This window comes from Mesoplodon densirostris, chromosome 6 (genome assembly GCF_025265405.1).
Source record: "Mesoplodon densirostris isolate mMesDen1 chromosome 6, mMesDen1 primary haplotype, whole genome shotgun sequence".
NCBI classification, from domain to species: domain Eukaryota; kingdom Metazoa; phylum Chordata; class Mammalia; order Artiodactyla; family Ziphiidae; genus Mesoplodon; species Mesoplodon densirostris.
This window is the reverse complement of record NC_082666.1, coordinates 38,688,489-38,704,033: the sequence shown is the minus strand read 5'-3', so window position 1 is coordinate 38,704,033 and position 15,545 is coordinate 38,688,489. Positions and strand designations below refer to the sequence as shown.

General features: G+C 39.2%; 1 protein-coding gene across 2 annotated transcripts; it reads right to left on the bottom strand.

Moving 5' to 3' along the window:
- Positions 1 to 354: 354 nt before the first annotated feature.
- On the bottom strand, positions 355 to 12,456 carry PRXL2C (peroxiredoxin like 2C). 2 transcript variants are annotated; one of them, XM_060101004.1, is made up of 6 exons: positions 12,149 to 12,456; positions 11,641 to 11,709; positions 10,699 to 10,752; positions 10,425 to 10,530; positions 5,999 to 6,130; positions 355 to 2,166 (listed from the first exon to the last, which is right to left on the bottom strand). In XM_060101004.1, the coding sequence occupies exons 1-6, from the start codon at positions 12,362 to 12,364 to the stop codon at positions 2,039 to 2,041; spliced, it is 705 nt and encodes a 234-aa protein (XP_059956987.1). In that variant the 5' UTR covers positions 12,365 to 12,456; the 3' UTR covers positions 355 to 2,038. The 2 variants fall into 2 exon arrangements, with proteins under 2 accessions (XP_059956987.1, XP_059956988.1); XM_060101005.1 differs by lacking the exon at positions 5,999 to 6,130.
- Between the last annotated feature and the right edge of the window lie 3,089 nt (positions 12,457 to 15,545).

Below are 15,545 nucleotides of genomic sequence, written 5' to 3'. Positions count from 1 at the left end.
GTAGCCCTCAGAAGTCCCAGGTCTCAGGTAGTGCTTTAGTGGTCTTACTATTAACTCTACAGTGTAAGGCCTTTGAGTTGGCCAAGGAACAGCCTTCTCTAACTCCTGGGAGGGGGACAGCCCTCAGGGCAGCCCATGGCTTCAACGCATGGTCAACAGCCTGGTTTCTGCTTCTGTTTGGCCCTTGTGGAGTTTCCTCACTCTCTTGTAAGTTCAACTTAAAAAAAGATGTTGTTTCTGTTCTGTAGAATGGAGTTGACAATGATAATGATGATAGTAATATCAGTTCCACAGAGCTAATGTATGTAAAGCACTTGGAATAGTACCTGGCAAATAATTAGCCCCACAAAACTGTTAGATGTTATTACTTTATTCAGCACTTCTACATATTTATCACCAAAAGGTTTTTCAAAATTTTGCATCCAGTACATTATTGGATATGGAGTATATGTTTCACAGCACCTATTATAAGTAATTTTTATATTAAATGTTTGTTCAGGTAGGCAATTTACTACTGCACTGTATTTATGTAACTGTTCCTCCATGAAACCACATAAAGAACATTTATGTATCTTAAAAAATGTGGTGTACATTTTATAATGTATATACATAATGTACATTATAAATGTAAATATATAAATTTTGTGTAAGCTATGATTCAGCATAGTAGAAGGATCTGGGCCACTAGTCTCCTTACTATAAAAAATAGCACAAAATACCTTAATTTTAACTTTTATAACTCATTTTTATTGATTAAAAACATGATTTTCCATATATATACACATGAAAATAGATTCAAATTTTTGGACACTTTAAATTTATATTTTGTGTATGACTCCATATGCTTGTATAAGTTCAAAGCAGTATTATACTTGCTAATAATTACAAATTAATTTTGCTGTACTCTTCATCAGAATTCCTGGGACACTTCCAACAAAACATATTATGATTCCAGAAAAATAAAAGATGACAATAGTCTACTAAATAAAAGAAACTTGGAGGTGAGAAGTAGAAACTGTCCAGGAATATACAACCAAACCACAGTGTACATTTAAATTACAAAGTTTTTTTGGTTTTTAGTTTAAACAATTCTTAAAATTTCCTTTCAGAAAGCATACTGATTATACATATCTTAAATATCTAAAACATATTTTTCTCCTTTTACCAGCAACCCCTGCCCCCGTTGCCCCAAACAAAATCCTAGTGAAATGGACGGTGGGTGTGTGGTCAAGATGCTGTGAACACAGGTTCTGTGTAGGTTCGATTTGCTGTATTTCCTCTGAATAAAGCAATCAGGATAGAAACTTGTGGACTGCAGCCTATATAATTGTACCTTTGTGGAACTTGCTATGTAGGGATATATTCTTCGTATAATTTTAAAGACCTTTTCCTTGCCAAAAAGATGAATCATGTTCATTATAGAATAGTTGGGAAATATAAAAAAGTATGGAAAAGAAAATAAAAACACTTGTAATCCTACCACCTAGAGATACTTAACTGGTGATACTCTGGTGTGTTTACTTCCTGTCTTTCTTTCTAAGCATACAAAAATATAAACATATACATACAAAAATATGATTATACTGTTTACAGAATTTGAGATCCTGCTTTTCCCAATGGATAAAATGGTCTTGGGTTGCTTCCCTTTCTCCTTATATGTTCTTCATAAGAATTTATGATTTTAATGGCCAAAAAAACCTTCATTGAATTGATATATCATAATGTAAAATAAAAAATGGTATTTATAATTTTATAGCTTTTAAAGTTTTATTTTGCAAAAATAAAATTTAATTTTTTTACAAAAATTTTTATAGAAAATAAAACTTTAAAAGCTATAAAATTATAAATATATATCACATTTTTGACAACTGATGCCTCTCAGCATGCTATTCAACTGGTGGTACATGGTCTCTTTATGGTTTCATAACTCCTCAAAGCCTGGGAAGAGCGAACAAGTTAGGCACTGCACAAGTATACTACATTCCCACAATTGAGGTCATATCCCAAGGTCCATTTGAAAGCGACAGAGTCTGTAATGTCACACATGGATAACTGAAGGTCTGCTTGTAAAGTCCACATGCTGAACTCCTACAAGCTGTAAAACAGAGTTGATGGGTTTGTGATCCAACCTATTCCTATCACGGTGTATAAAATGGATGTTGTTACCTAGAAGAGAATAAGAATAAAAGGTAAAGGTTGACATAGAGTGTTACTCATTAGATTTATTGCTTACTAGAATCAAGGAAGCATTTTAACTTTAAATTAGTCCAAAAGAAAAAATTATTTACCTGGAGTACATAATATTCTCTATATAATGACATAATAATTTTTAATTAAGGTAATAAAGCATGACAAAAATTATCATTAAATAAGGCTAATAAGTAATGTTTTATGAGATCCAAGGGGAAAGATTCTTAAATTATAACCATCTGTTAGGTTTCATTAAATGTAATTAAATAAAGTATCCTGTCAAACAGACAGGCAGAATATGGAACTAGCATAAATATCAAGCTGGAAAATCATCTGTTTCTTAAATGTAATAATAGAATAAATCACTTCCTTAAAAAATTCACTTCCAAATACTGGTTTAATAGGCTAGCTACATTATAACCATAGACCAAAAGAGGCTGAAAAAAATAAGGGCATTAAGACAATCGGTTACAATACACTTAGATGTTCACAATTCTTTTATCTGCTCAAAAAATAGTTATAATTTTTTTTTTTTTTTCCCGTACGCAGGCCTCTCATTGTTGTGCCCTTTCCCGTTGCGGAGCACAGGCTCCGGATGCGCAGGCTCAGCGGCCATGGCTCACGGGCCCAGCCACTCCGCGGTATGTGGGATTCTCCCAGACCGGGGCACGAACCCGCGTTCCCTGCATCGGCAGGCAGACTCTCAACCACTGCGCCACCAGGGAAGCCCAAATAGTCGTACTTTATAGTCTGTGTTCTGTTTACTTTGATTCTTGGACTCAAGACCAGAATTTTAACTTAAAACATTAGATTAGTAAATATTATGAGGCATGTTTTCTGCATTGTATTTATCTGCTGTCTACAGTAATCACTGTAGATTTAATATCATAAACTGGCGTATTATCAAATAAGGCAAAATGAAATACTTGGTTAACCGTGTAAGAGATTTGTATAAATAAGTAAGTAAACCCAGCTCTTTCCTTAAATGAGCTACAATTTTTCCAATGCGTAGTATCAAACTTTTCTCTTTATTAAGTCTGCTCCCAACTTGGCACACAAATGATGCTTTCTGTGTGCTCTTCATTCTCACACAACATAATGTGTGCTCAAATGATTCTGAAACCTGGAGATGAGGGACTCAAAAAATAATGCCTTACAAGTCTGAGGATGGAAATAATTAATTCAGAAATATGGCTCAGTGTCATTCTGGGCTAATTTACAGGATATATTCTAATAAAACAAGGCTTTTTTTTTTTTGGCTAGTCTAACTAGTGTAAATTCATGAGAGAGAGCTAAAGGGAGATTAAATAAAATGAAAGATTTTAGCTAGCTATAGTGTTCCAGCTGCAAAAAAGTTATGATATTTGGTCAAAATCCTCCTTCTAAAGGTGCAAAAAACCAAAAAAGTTATGATATTTGGTCAAAATCCTCCTTCTAAAGACTTCCTTATAGACATCTGGAATTTATTAAAGTAAATGTTAATTTTATAACCTGTAGAAGCTATGCTCACTAATATGAACAGTTTTAAACATGAAGAAGAGCCAAGAAGAATCAGTTTACAACACAGTGATTTAGGCTTTTTGGGTGTTTGTCCCTGACTGCAATACTTGAACATGGTAGAGATCCAATGCCTAACCATTTAGTAGAGGGAAGCCAAAGGAATCTCAGGTGGTACAAATTGATCAGTAAAACTATTTATAGATCAATGGAACAGGGTAGACAGCCCAGAAATAAACCGATGCACCTATGGTCAGTTAATCTACCACAAAGGAGGCAAGAATATACAATGGAGAAAAGACAGTTTCTTCAATAAGGGGTGCTGGGAAAAATGGACAGCCACATATAAAAGAATGAAATGAGAACATTTTCTAACACCATATACAAAAGTAAACTCAAAATGGATTAAAGACCTAAATGTAAGACTGGATACTATAAAAGTCCTAGAGGAAAACACAGGCAGAACATTCTTTGACATAAATCGCAGCAATATCTTTTGAATCCACCTCCTAGAGTAATGAAAATAAAAACAAAAATAAACAAATGGGACCTAATTAAACTTAAAAGTTTTTGCACAGCAAAGGAAACCATAAACAAAATGAAAAGACAACCCACAGAAAGGGAGAAAATATGTCCAAACGAAGCAACCCACAAGGGATTAATCTCCAAAATATACAAATAGCTCATGCAGCTCGATATCAAAACAACAACCCAATAAAAAAATGGGCAGAAGATCTAAATAGACATTTCTCCAAAGAAGACATACAGATGGCCAAAAAGCACACAAAAAGATGCTCAACATTGCTAATTATTAGAGAAATGCAAATCAAAACTACAATAAAGTTATCACCTCACACCAGTCAGAATGGCCATCATCAAAAAGTCTACAAACAATAAATGCTGGAGAGGGTGTGGAGAAAAGGGAACCCTCTTACACTGTTGGTGGGAATGTAAGTTGGTACAACCACTATGGAGAACAGTATGGAGGTTCCTTAAAAAACTAAATATAGAACCACCTTATGATCCAGCAATCCCACTCCTATTCATATATCCAGAGAAATCCATAATTCGAAAAGATACATGCACCCCAATGTTCATTACAGAACTATTTACAATAGCCAGGACATGGAAGCAACCTAAATGTCCATGGACAGATGAATGGATAAAGAAGATGTAGTACATTTATACAATGGGATATTACTCAGCCACAAAAAAGAATGAAATAATGCCATTTGCAGCTACATGGATGAACCTAGGAATTATCATACTAAATGAAGTAAGTCAGACAAAGAAAGACAAATGTCATATGATATTACTTATATGTGGAATCTAAAAAATATATAAATGAACTTATTTACAAAACAGAAACAGACTCACAGACTTCAAAAACAAACTTACGGTTACCAAAGGGGAAAGGTGGGGGGGAGGGATAAATTAGAAGTTTGGGATTAACATATACACACGACTATATACAAAATAGATAATCAACAAGGACCTACTGTATAGCACAGGGAACTCTACTCAATATTCTGTAATAACCTATATGGGAAAAGAATCTGAAAAAGAATGGATATATCTATAAGTATAATTGAATCACTCTGCTGTACACCTGAAACTAACACAACATTGTAAATCAACTATACTCCAATATAGAATAAAAATTAAATTAAATAAAAAAAGAAAGTTATTTAAAGGATGCAGCTTAGAGTAACTGAATAAGTTCACAGAATAAGTTGCCCCTGGGACTGACTTTCTTCCTTTTTTTTTTGGCCACGCTGCTCAGCATGCAGGACCTTAATTCCCTGACCATGATTGAACCCATGCCCCCTGCAGTGGAAGCACTGAGTCTGCACCACTGGACTGCCAGGGAATTCCCCTTGACTTCCTTTCTGACATAGGGCAAGTCTGCTAGTTTTGTTAGATATAAAGAACTAGATTTGATCCTTCTATTGACAAAAAAAAGTTCTTGATGGTTTTCTCCCATTTGAAAATGTTCACCTCCACTGAAATTTTTAAAGAGTCTTATAGCCACATACAAGTCACCAAACCACTGCTGATTTCTTCTATCCCAAATACCTGTAATCACTCAGGTATGGAATCATGGCCACATTACATCCAGTAAACAAACATCAAAAATACACAGGAGCATTTGAAAACAAACGATGACCCCTATGAAAGCACAGCATCCTGACTGTTACCATGTCCAGTTGCCCATTTTTACATGGTGGCTATTTTATGAAGAAAGTGGATGGCCTCTGGACTTCTAAAAAGCACAAGAAGTGTACTGCTGAAGCTGGGCTTTGATGCTTACCTGGACCTAAAATGAGTGTTCCACCTTGCTGAGCTGGATCTCCTTGAAAATCAAAAAGAGGGCCAGTCACTGCCCGCCACAGGCTCCGAATGCTTCCTGAGAGTATATTTGATTTTATATGGGGGCTCTGTCCTGAAATATTAGGAATTGTCTTTAGAAGTTGTCATTTTATATTTGATTAGATATTAAGATAACATTAGTATTTCTAGAAAACAGTCTCTTTCTTATGAGTCATCTTACTTTTGACTTGTCTTTTTATCTTCCTTCAAAGAATAGTTCTCAGCCTTTCACAACTGATGTTTTAGACCAGATAATTCTTTGTCCTGTGCAATGTGGGGTGACTACCATCACCCTTGCTCTCTGTACCTACTAGATGCCATAGCAACCACCATTCACCAAGTTGTGACAACTGAAAATGTCTCCAGACAATGCCAAATGTCCCCTGGGGGGAGGGGTCAAAATTGTTCCCAGTTGAGAACTACTGCTTTAAAGGAAGAAGTGATGACAGACCCAGATCATTTTCTGCCACAGAAAAATGTCAGCTACAGACTTGTCAAACTGGTAGTGCTTTCCTTTTTAATTCCCCATTTATGTTTTGTTTAGTCTCTTACCAACTAATAGATAACTACATTCCTCTTCAGGAGACATTGTGGCACAGACTGTTATACGCTTGTCAAAACCCGTTTCCTCTTTCTGGGACCACAGCTAAACATTTCCTGGAGTTTGGTACGGCTATGTGACTACACTCTAACCAATGAGTAAAATGATGTGTGCCACTTCCAGGGCACCTCTTAAAAACCTCTCAGGGAGTGATTCTCCATGTTTCTTCTACATCCTTCGAAGATTGGATTGACAATGGCAGAGCCACAAGATGGAAAGGGCCTGAGTCTTTCCTACTGTGTCCCCGAATTGCTGCTTGGAGAAGCACGCAATAGATATACCCTTCTTGAAATGTGAAAAAAAAAAGAACCTTCTCCCATGTTATGCTACTGAGACTTTGCAGTTTAGCTGTAACAATAGCAACTATAGCTACCACTCCATCTTTGCTTGGCTGTCAGTTTTTCTATTTCCTTTCTCACAGTAACTGATACTTTACTTCCACTCCCCCTCCCTTTTTAAAGTAATTTAATATTTTATTTATTTATTTATTTTTGGCCGGGTTGGGTCTTTGTTGCTGCGCGCAGGCTTTCTCTAGTTGCTGCTAGTGGGGGCTACTCTTCGTTGTGATGTGTGGGCTTCTCATTGCAGTGGTTTCTCTTGTTGCTTCAGTAGTTGCAGCACATGGTCTCAGAAGTTGTGGCTCATGGGCTGTAGAGCGCACGCTCAGTAGTTGTGGCACCTGCGCTTAGTAGCTCCGCGGCATGTGGGATCTTCCCGGACAAGGGCTCGAACCCGCGTCCCCTGCATTGGCAGGCGGATTCTTAACCACTGCGTGACCGGGGAAGTCCTCCACTCCCTTTGAGTTAAAAAACTCAGTCTCTACCTTTCTTGTAACTTATCTTTTTCCTATCCCTGCCTTTTATGTCTTTTTAGTTTTTTTTAATTTTGGACTCCACCAGTTCTGAGGCCAGAGGATGACTGGTTGAGCAGCAAGACACCATGGTTCAGGTCCTCTTGCCCACCGTCTGCCCCTCCGGGTGCACGTCCACCAGTGTACAGCAGTTACCAGTCCCGTTCATCTTCTTCTGCCGGGTCGCAGCACAGAGCCCAACCCTCAGCCCTGCAGTCAGTTCCTACTAGTGCTTTTTGCTTTTTATTTTGATGATTATGCTGCCTTTGACCTGCCCGACTTCTTAATATTTCCAGATACCTATTATTTCCTTCATCTCTCCAACTTCTCTATTTCTTTCATGTTTATATTAGGATGGACATTCATCTCACCAAGAAACAAATACAGGCTCATTAGCTTAGAGACATGGGTAAAGGACTAAAGTTTACCGTTTTTTAGGATTTTACACTTAAAATAGATGTTCATAAATCCAAACTATCTCCTCATGTCTGAAGAAGGGTCATTTAACATTTCTGAAATTTTAGAAATTCAATTGAAGATTTCACAACCTAGAGTTTCACAATCTTTGCTGTAAAGCACAATCTAATATTGCTAGTATGAATTTTTCATTTTTTCCTCTTAGTTTGATTCTTGGACTCAAGACCAGAATTTTAACTTGAAACATTAGATTAAGTAAGTATTATAAGAGGCATGTTTTCTGCATTGTGCTTATGTGCTGTCTACCGTAATCATTGTAGATTTAACACCATAAAGTGGTTTATGGTAAGGCAAAATGAAATACTGGGTAAACGCATTACTCCCTTGAATTTAGTGGCTTTATTTTCTTACTCTTTGTCTTTATAAACTTTATAAACTTTAAAATTTATAAAATAATTTTAAATTATTATATTTTATTTTCAGTGTCATAATTTTCAAGTAGGATTATTCTGAAACTGATTCTGAGATTTGTGCTTTTTCAGGCAGGAACTTCAAAAAATTATTTTGTGAGAACCTAATGTTTTCTGTTTGGAAATACAGTACTTTAACACAGATCAAAGGAGTTTAAATGATTTGAATACACTCTCTCTTATAATCACAAACATGTATTTTGCTTTAAATTCATCTGTTTTCTTTGCAATTCCACATCTTTATTGAGGCAATGAATGGTGAGGTGTTACTAAAGTAAAACTCACAGTTTATATCTAAATTGGCTAAATGACAAACAGACCTTACACATGCTGAGACTCTGCTATAGCACAGGAAAACAGTCTACCAAAGACAAAGGTTCACAACCTGTACTGTTGCAATTTCCTATACTAAAAAGAGAGGGGAAAAAAAGAGCAAATTCTGTATTTATGCTACCTCATAATTGGTTTTAATAAAGTTTAGGTTGCTTTCTTTAAAAACTTCAGTAAAGGGATCCTGTCAACTCTACCTCATAAGTAGCTCTGTGATCTGTCCCTCTGCATCCCTACTTCAGGCTGTGTCATTTCTTTCTAGCCTATTACTACAAACTTGTCAAGAATATCAATGACTCCTGTTTGGCACATTCCAATTGCTCCTCCACCTGGCAACAAGACTGTATCACTTCTCCACTCAAATAGAATTCTTTTATGACTCCCCCACTGCCTCCAGAACAAATCCAAACTCCTTGCCATGCTCCCAGACTCAGTCCCCTGGCTCACACAATCCCCCAACTGGCTCCTAGACTCTGGCCAGACACAGGGAACTGCACTTCTCCAACAGTCACATTTTTTCATACCTGTGTGCTTTTGCGTGTGCTACTTTACATCAGCTGCACCATTCCCAGCCTCACTTGACCCAGCTAACTCCTTAAAGAATGAGCTTAGACAACACCGCCTCTAAGAAGCCTTCCCAGATTCTTCTCTCCCTGTGCATTTCTGGTGTTATAGGCATTTCTGCATTATAGGTATTGCCACTACATGCTCTCCTCTTTTATGAGCCCTCAACTGTAATGTAGTTGACTGTTTGCTTCTGTCTCCCACAGTAGATTATGAGCATTGGGTTGGCAGGGGCTGTGTCTTTTATCACAGTCCTCCCAGGAACATCCAACACAGTGGGTGCTATGGGTGTCATTCTCAGCATTTGTTGAGAATAAGTGATTTGAGTTCAAGTTGAGTTCTCTTATTTGGTATTTCAGAAGCCAAGTTCTTTCTACCTAAAATATATGTAAATAGTTCACCTAAAGCTTATTATACTCTTAATTGTAAAGAATTGTGTAAGGGCAGGGAATATGGACCATATAAAGATGAATAAAACATCAAACTTTTCAACTAACTATACTACCCACCACCTTAAGTGCAATTATAGAGTATATAATCGAGTACAAGGTGCTATTAAAATACAATGAAGGAAACAATTACTTCTGCTTTAAGAGCTATTAAGAGCCCCTTTGAGTTGGGCTTTAAATGAAAACTAAGATTTCATCTATTAAAGAACATAGAGCGTTCAAAGCCATGGTGTTGAGGTATGAAAATATATTAACTTAAGCAATATTATTTTTCTTGTAATTACAAAAGTAAAATGTACTTATTGTAAAAAATTCAAAAGCCACTTTTCTCATTCCCATGCCTTGGGGTAATCATTGCAATATCTTTTAAAACATTTTTCATTTCACACATATATAGTATAGATCTTTATGAAAATGGTTTTTATTTTTACAAAAATGGAATCATACTAAAAACACTGCTCTGCAACTTGCATTTTTCATTCATTTAGTACTTCGCCAACAGCCTTCCATGTCATTACATCCAGGAAATGAATCTTTTAGAGTCTCATGAATCTGGATCACTTACTAGAATCATAAAAAGCAGGCTGATTTATGAATTTACCATTTGTTCCCCTATGCATATATATGCATATGTGAAATGTGAAATACACCATTAGTGTTTTCTACTTGGACATATTATGTCTTACCTGAGGAGGCAATTTCTTCACCTCTTTTCATTCCCAATCTTTTATAAATTTCTCTCTCAGGATCAACATAGATTTCATGAGAATACCCAGTCAGTTTACAGAAAGGCTGAAAAAAAAGTATAGTTGGAATTTTTATTAAAAGAAATGGGAGAAAAATAGTGATAATCTGACTTAACTTTAGCAAATTTAGCCTACATTTAGTGATTCAAATAATATAATTTTTATGTCTGAAAGAGATTTAACCTGTTAGAGTCCCAATTTGCTATATATTTACCTCAATATGATGGTAGGATGACTGTCCAATCACTATAAGAGTGACATTTGCTTCCTTTAGGAGAGAAAAAAGATATGTACATATTATTGGAAATCACATGTTTCATACAACTTCCCCTAATCCAACTCTTTTGTTCCATTCTAATGCCACCTATAGGCTTCTAGAAGAATGGTATAAAGAGCAAAATTGTGTGAGTCAAAGCAAAGAGATGTATGCTAAAATGTTCAATTAATTCAGATGATTCTTTTGCTAAGTAAGAATTTCAAAATACAGTCAGTAGTTTTCTACACTTCCCCCAAAGGCAAACATTAAACAAGAATAAAAACTATTAAAGTAGGGTTATTTAATCAGACAATTTTATTCTTTCATATCTCAATTGATAAGGTCTGATGAAAATAGATCTTAGTTTTACAAAATCTACCCAATGCGTTCACTCAAAAGCTCAGCTGGGGACAACCCTCTATATGCCTGAAGAAACACACCTGGTTGTCAGACCAATGTGGAACATGCATTCCATTAACAATACAAATTTTCACCTTTAAGATATATTAGTATTTTCCTATAACGAACAACTATTTGGAGTACCTTTATTACAAAAATAAAGGGAAGGAGATAATTTTAGCATTTCTGTTTTTGGTCATTATCAATCAACATTTGAGAACAGGTAGGTTATTAGGTAACATCAAAATTATTATTATGGTTAGTATGTTTATAACCAGGCAATAATGAATAGGCCAGAAATAGACTTCTAACGCGTGCCTCCCCTTTTTGGAGGTGTTGGAGAGATGTGTGGGATGGTGAGAATCTGTGTTTGTGAGTGTCTGCGCTGGAGAGGTGGTGCACTCCGCATCTCATCCCGTTGCACTCCTTATAATTGGCAGGTGATTTTCACAAGGCCACCCTGAAGCAGGGCTCGCTGCTGCTCACTCTCAGGAAACTTACTTGTAAGAAACTCTTGGGGATTTTGGCCAGATCGTCTACATATTCCTTGCAGATGTAACACAGGAAATGCTGAAATCCCAATACGGGCAAAAAGGACAAGTTAGCAACTAACACCCCCGGGGTCAGAAGGACCAAGTACTTCATTATGCGTGATGCTAATTAACACAACACCCAAGACGGGAAGAAAGAGGTGTCGGGGCGCCCAAATATGCATTGAAATTAGGCCGCACCCAGTCTGTGCTAGGCCTCTTCGCTCGCTGAGAAAATGCCTTGGCTTGACGGGCTGCTTTTCCATTCCCGTTCAAGGAAGCGAGAGGAGCAGTTCGCATTCCGGAAGCTTCTAGTGGATGACCACGGGAAGGGCCAGGCCCGGCGGGCTCTGCTCTCGGGCCCTGGACCCGTCCAGGGGCCCGATGTAACCACCCCCCAGCGGAGGCCGTGGAAGCAACCTCCGTCCCAGCCTGCGGGTGAGGTCCCTGCTCCGGATCGTCCCGCAGCCCGCGCTCACCCGCACGAAGACCACTACAGCCCGGCGCTCCCGGAACAGCGCGCCAAACAGCACCCGCCTCCCGGAGGCGTCCAGCACCGGCAGGTCGGCAACGGAGGCGGCCAGGGGCTGCCCGCTCTCGGGGCCGCTTGGGACTGGGACTGGGGCTGGGGCGGCGCGGCCGCTGATCTGCCGCGTGACCGGGGCCACGATTGGGGCGGCCATCGCGCCCTGCATCCGCGGGCCCTTGGTTCGCGAGGGTGGGGGTCAGAATCTTTGGTGGGCCGGGTCGCTACCCAAGCTGGGCGTAAGGAGCCGGCCGCACTGGTGGGGCGGGCCGTACTGGTGGGGCGGGCCGTACTGGAGGGGCGGGGCGCACGGAGGGGCGGGGCGCACGGCGGGGCGGGGCGCACGGCGCGGAGTTGCTTGAGGTCCAGACCCGCTGTGGCGCCCGGGGAGAGTGAGGGGAGCGGGGGCAAGCCGGGGCGCACATGTTGTCTTCCAGGTTAGGCCCCGCCAAGTCTCTGTACGCAGCTCCGGTGGTTCCGAAGCTCCGGGAAGGTACGGAATCGCTGTCGCGTTTTCTGACTCAGCCACTCATGGTAGGGAGATACAGAGAGAGAGACAGACAGATCCAAGCCGAGAAAGGAGTTAATTAGGAAGAAAGCAACCCCTGCTCTCCGTAGCCGCCTGGGTCGAAGTGAGTTCTTATCTGTTCAAGAGAACCAGTTACCAAGCACATCCATATTTATGATCCGATAGATTTGTTTTTCCTTCTAGTCTGTTTTTAACCCACTCCCTCCTCAGTTCTCGTGCTTTTTTTGTTTGTTTGTTTGTTTGCAGGTATCATTAACATACATTGTAATGTACAAATCTTAAGTGGAGTTAAATTTTATTTTTTAATTAAATGTTTAAATTTAAAAATTTGCCAAAATTTTATCATGAAAAATTTAAAACATGCCCAAAAAGTTGAAAGAATTTTACAGGGAACACTCCTATATCCACCACCTAGATTCTATTTTACTCTGTCAGAATCTGTGCGTCTGTCCACAGTTAGGTGAGTTTTGCCTGATTATCCACCCGTTATCCACAATTCTATAGAAATATGGACCATTGCTATCACTTGAGAAAATTCCCTCAGTTATATTTTTTAAGAGCAGGTATAATAAATCTATTTGTAAATGTGCTAGGGTGTTTCAGGAGTCCATGTCCTTTCTTCAGACTTTTTTTGCTAAAGCTGTTTACCAGGCCCCTCAAGTGATATAACTCTGTGTGTGTGTGTGTGTGTGTGTGTGTGTGTGTATAAATGATGGATTGAGAGGGATGAGGAAGATGGAGTTAAATGGCTCTGTTCTACCTTAATTTCTCCTGGGGCAGGCTGCAGGCAAGCAGGCATAGAGGAATTTAGGAATTTCTGCAGACTCTGTGAGAGTCAGCTGGTCCTGGACTTGGAGGTTGGTCTTGCGCTGGGGTTTCTCATAGATGGTGACCATGTGTCCAAGTCTTCCAGGGCAGAACCAGACAACATTCAGGTTCTTTGTCTTTATAAGTTCACCCACCCTTGTTTCTGGATTTGTGGTTCAGGAAATATGATCCTCTGTTTATGGTATTTGTCTAGTGGAACCCCTTCAGGATCACACTTATCAAGGGCAGAGTGCTAGTGAGGTAAAAGGGACCAATTTCACTCTGCCCCAAAGTGCAGGAGAGACTGATCCTGAATCCTCTGGCTTTCAGTTGTGTGAAGACATACGTTATTGAACACACATTTAAGTGCTCCCAGTTTGAGACACTCTGCTGTGGGTTTGGACATTTCTAATCATAGAACTGTTTCTAAGTCATGTTCCACCAGTGCTGGGGTGCCACCGATACACTCTCAGGAGCACAGCAGGATATTTTAAATACTTGAGGGAAGCAGAGGTTATCCTCCTGACATCCTGCTTGTGAGTGGAGATAGTACATGATTTCACATTAGACTACATTTCTTTTCCACTATATTTCTTTGAATAATGTCATATCTTTACCAAGTTGGGTTTCTAACAGTTGTGATAAAAAGCTGGAACTGCACAGGCTTCCCTGGTGGTGCAGTGAATAAGAATCTGTCTGCCAATGCAGGGGACACAGGTTTGATCCCTGGTCCGGGAAGATCCCACATGCCGCGGAGCAACTAAGCCTGTGCACCACAACTACTGAGCCTGTGCTCCAGAGCCCGTGAGCCACAATTCCTGAAGCCCACGTGCCACAACTACTGAAGCCTGCGTGCCTAGAGCCTGTGCTCTGCAACAAGAGAAGCCACTGCAGTGAGAAGCCCAAGCACCACACGAAGAGTAGCCCCCGCTCGCCAAAACTAGAGAAAGCCTGCACAGCAATGAAGACCCAATGCAGCCAAAAATAAATAAATAAAAAATTTTAAAAATTAAAAAAAAAAACTAGAACCGCACAAAAATCACTGTGTTTAGGGAATGAGGTTGGGGATGTCCAGTCTGATTCCAAGATTGGAGAAGTTGTGCAGTGTCCAACAGGCAGGCACACTCTGGGATGAAATAAAAATATTACTTTTTCTTTTAATTTATAGTTGTATCTTCAAATAGCTACTAAGTTGTTCAGACATAAATACTTATTAAGTTGTTTGGATCTAACTTCCAAATAAAAGAAACTGATAGGAATTTCTTTTGGCCTAAGGGTGCTGTGAATAAACTGCTGATACCAAGAAATAAGCTACTGTGAACCAAGAAAGTTTGGAAAGCTTTGAATCAGACAGTAAGCTCCTTGCCTTCTGCAGCACTGTAATATCTTCGCAGACTGGCGCAAGGCCTGGCACACTGTAGGCCTCCATGAATATTGTCTGACTGGTGAATGCATGGAATGTGCAAGATAGGGTGGCGCTAAGAGAGCTTTCACCATCTGGCGTGGATCTAGTATGAATGGGAGCAAGGTAGTCACAGCGCCTTACGGAAATGGTGTTTCCCACTGTCTGAAACAAGCAGGGCAGAGCTCAGAGGACATATGCCACTGCAGGCTTGCCAGTCCACAGAAACCCATCAACCTAACACCCAGCCAGCTCTATTTCATTCACATTATTCCAGGGGTGAGCCTCACCTGACAGTAGATGCCCAGGTTTCCTTGGTTTAGATGCTAACCACTGACTCTAACCACACTGTCTTCACACTGTGACCAATAGCTGGTCAAAGCTCCCCAAAACTTCCTGGTTGAACCTGGGAATATGTTACTTGGTACATCATATATTCCAGACCATCAAATATTCCAACTTATCACATTTTCCTGACCTCCTAACTTCTGGTTATTTGGTACACTGCACACTTTTTTTTTTTTAAAGCATTTATTAGAGTTATGATTAAATAATTATTTGGGTTTTGTCCATTTCTTTTTTTATTGAAGTATAGTTGATTTACAATTTGTG

Excerpts from the sequence above, each read along its gene's own strand:
- PRXL2C (XM_060101004.1), bottom strand. The coding sequence starts at position 12,364 with ATGCAGGGCGCGATGGCCGCCCCAATCGTGGCCCCGGTCACGCGGCAG. Across the intron at positions 10,753-11,640 it reads TCCCCAAGAGTTTCTTACAA|GAAGCAAATGTCACTCTTAT; the intron begins GTAAGTTTCCTG and ends TCTCTCCTAAAG. Across the intron at positions 6,131-10,424 it reads TGAAGAAATTGCCTCCTCAG|GACAGAGCCCCCATATAAAA; the intron begins GTAAGACATAAT and ends CTAATATTTCAG.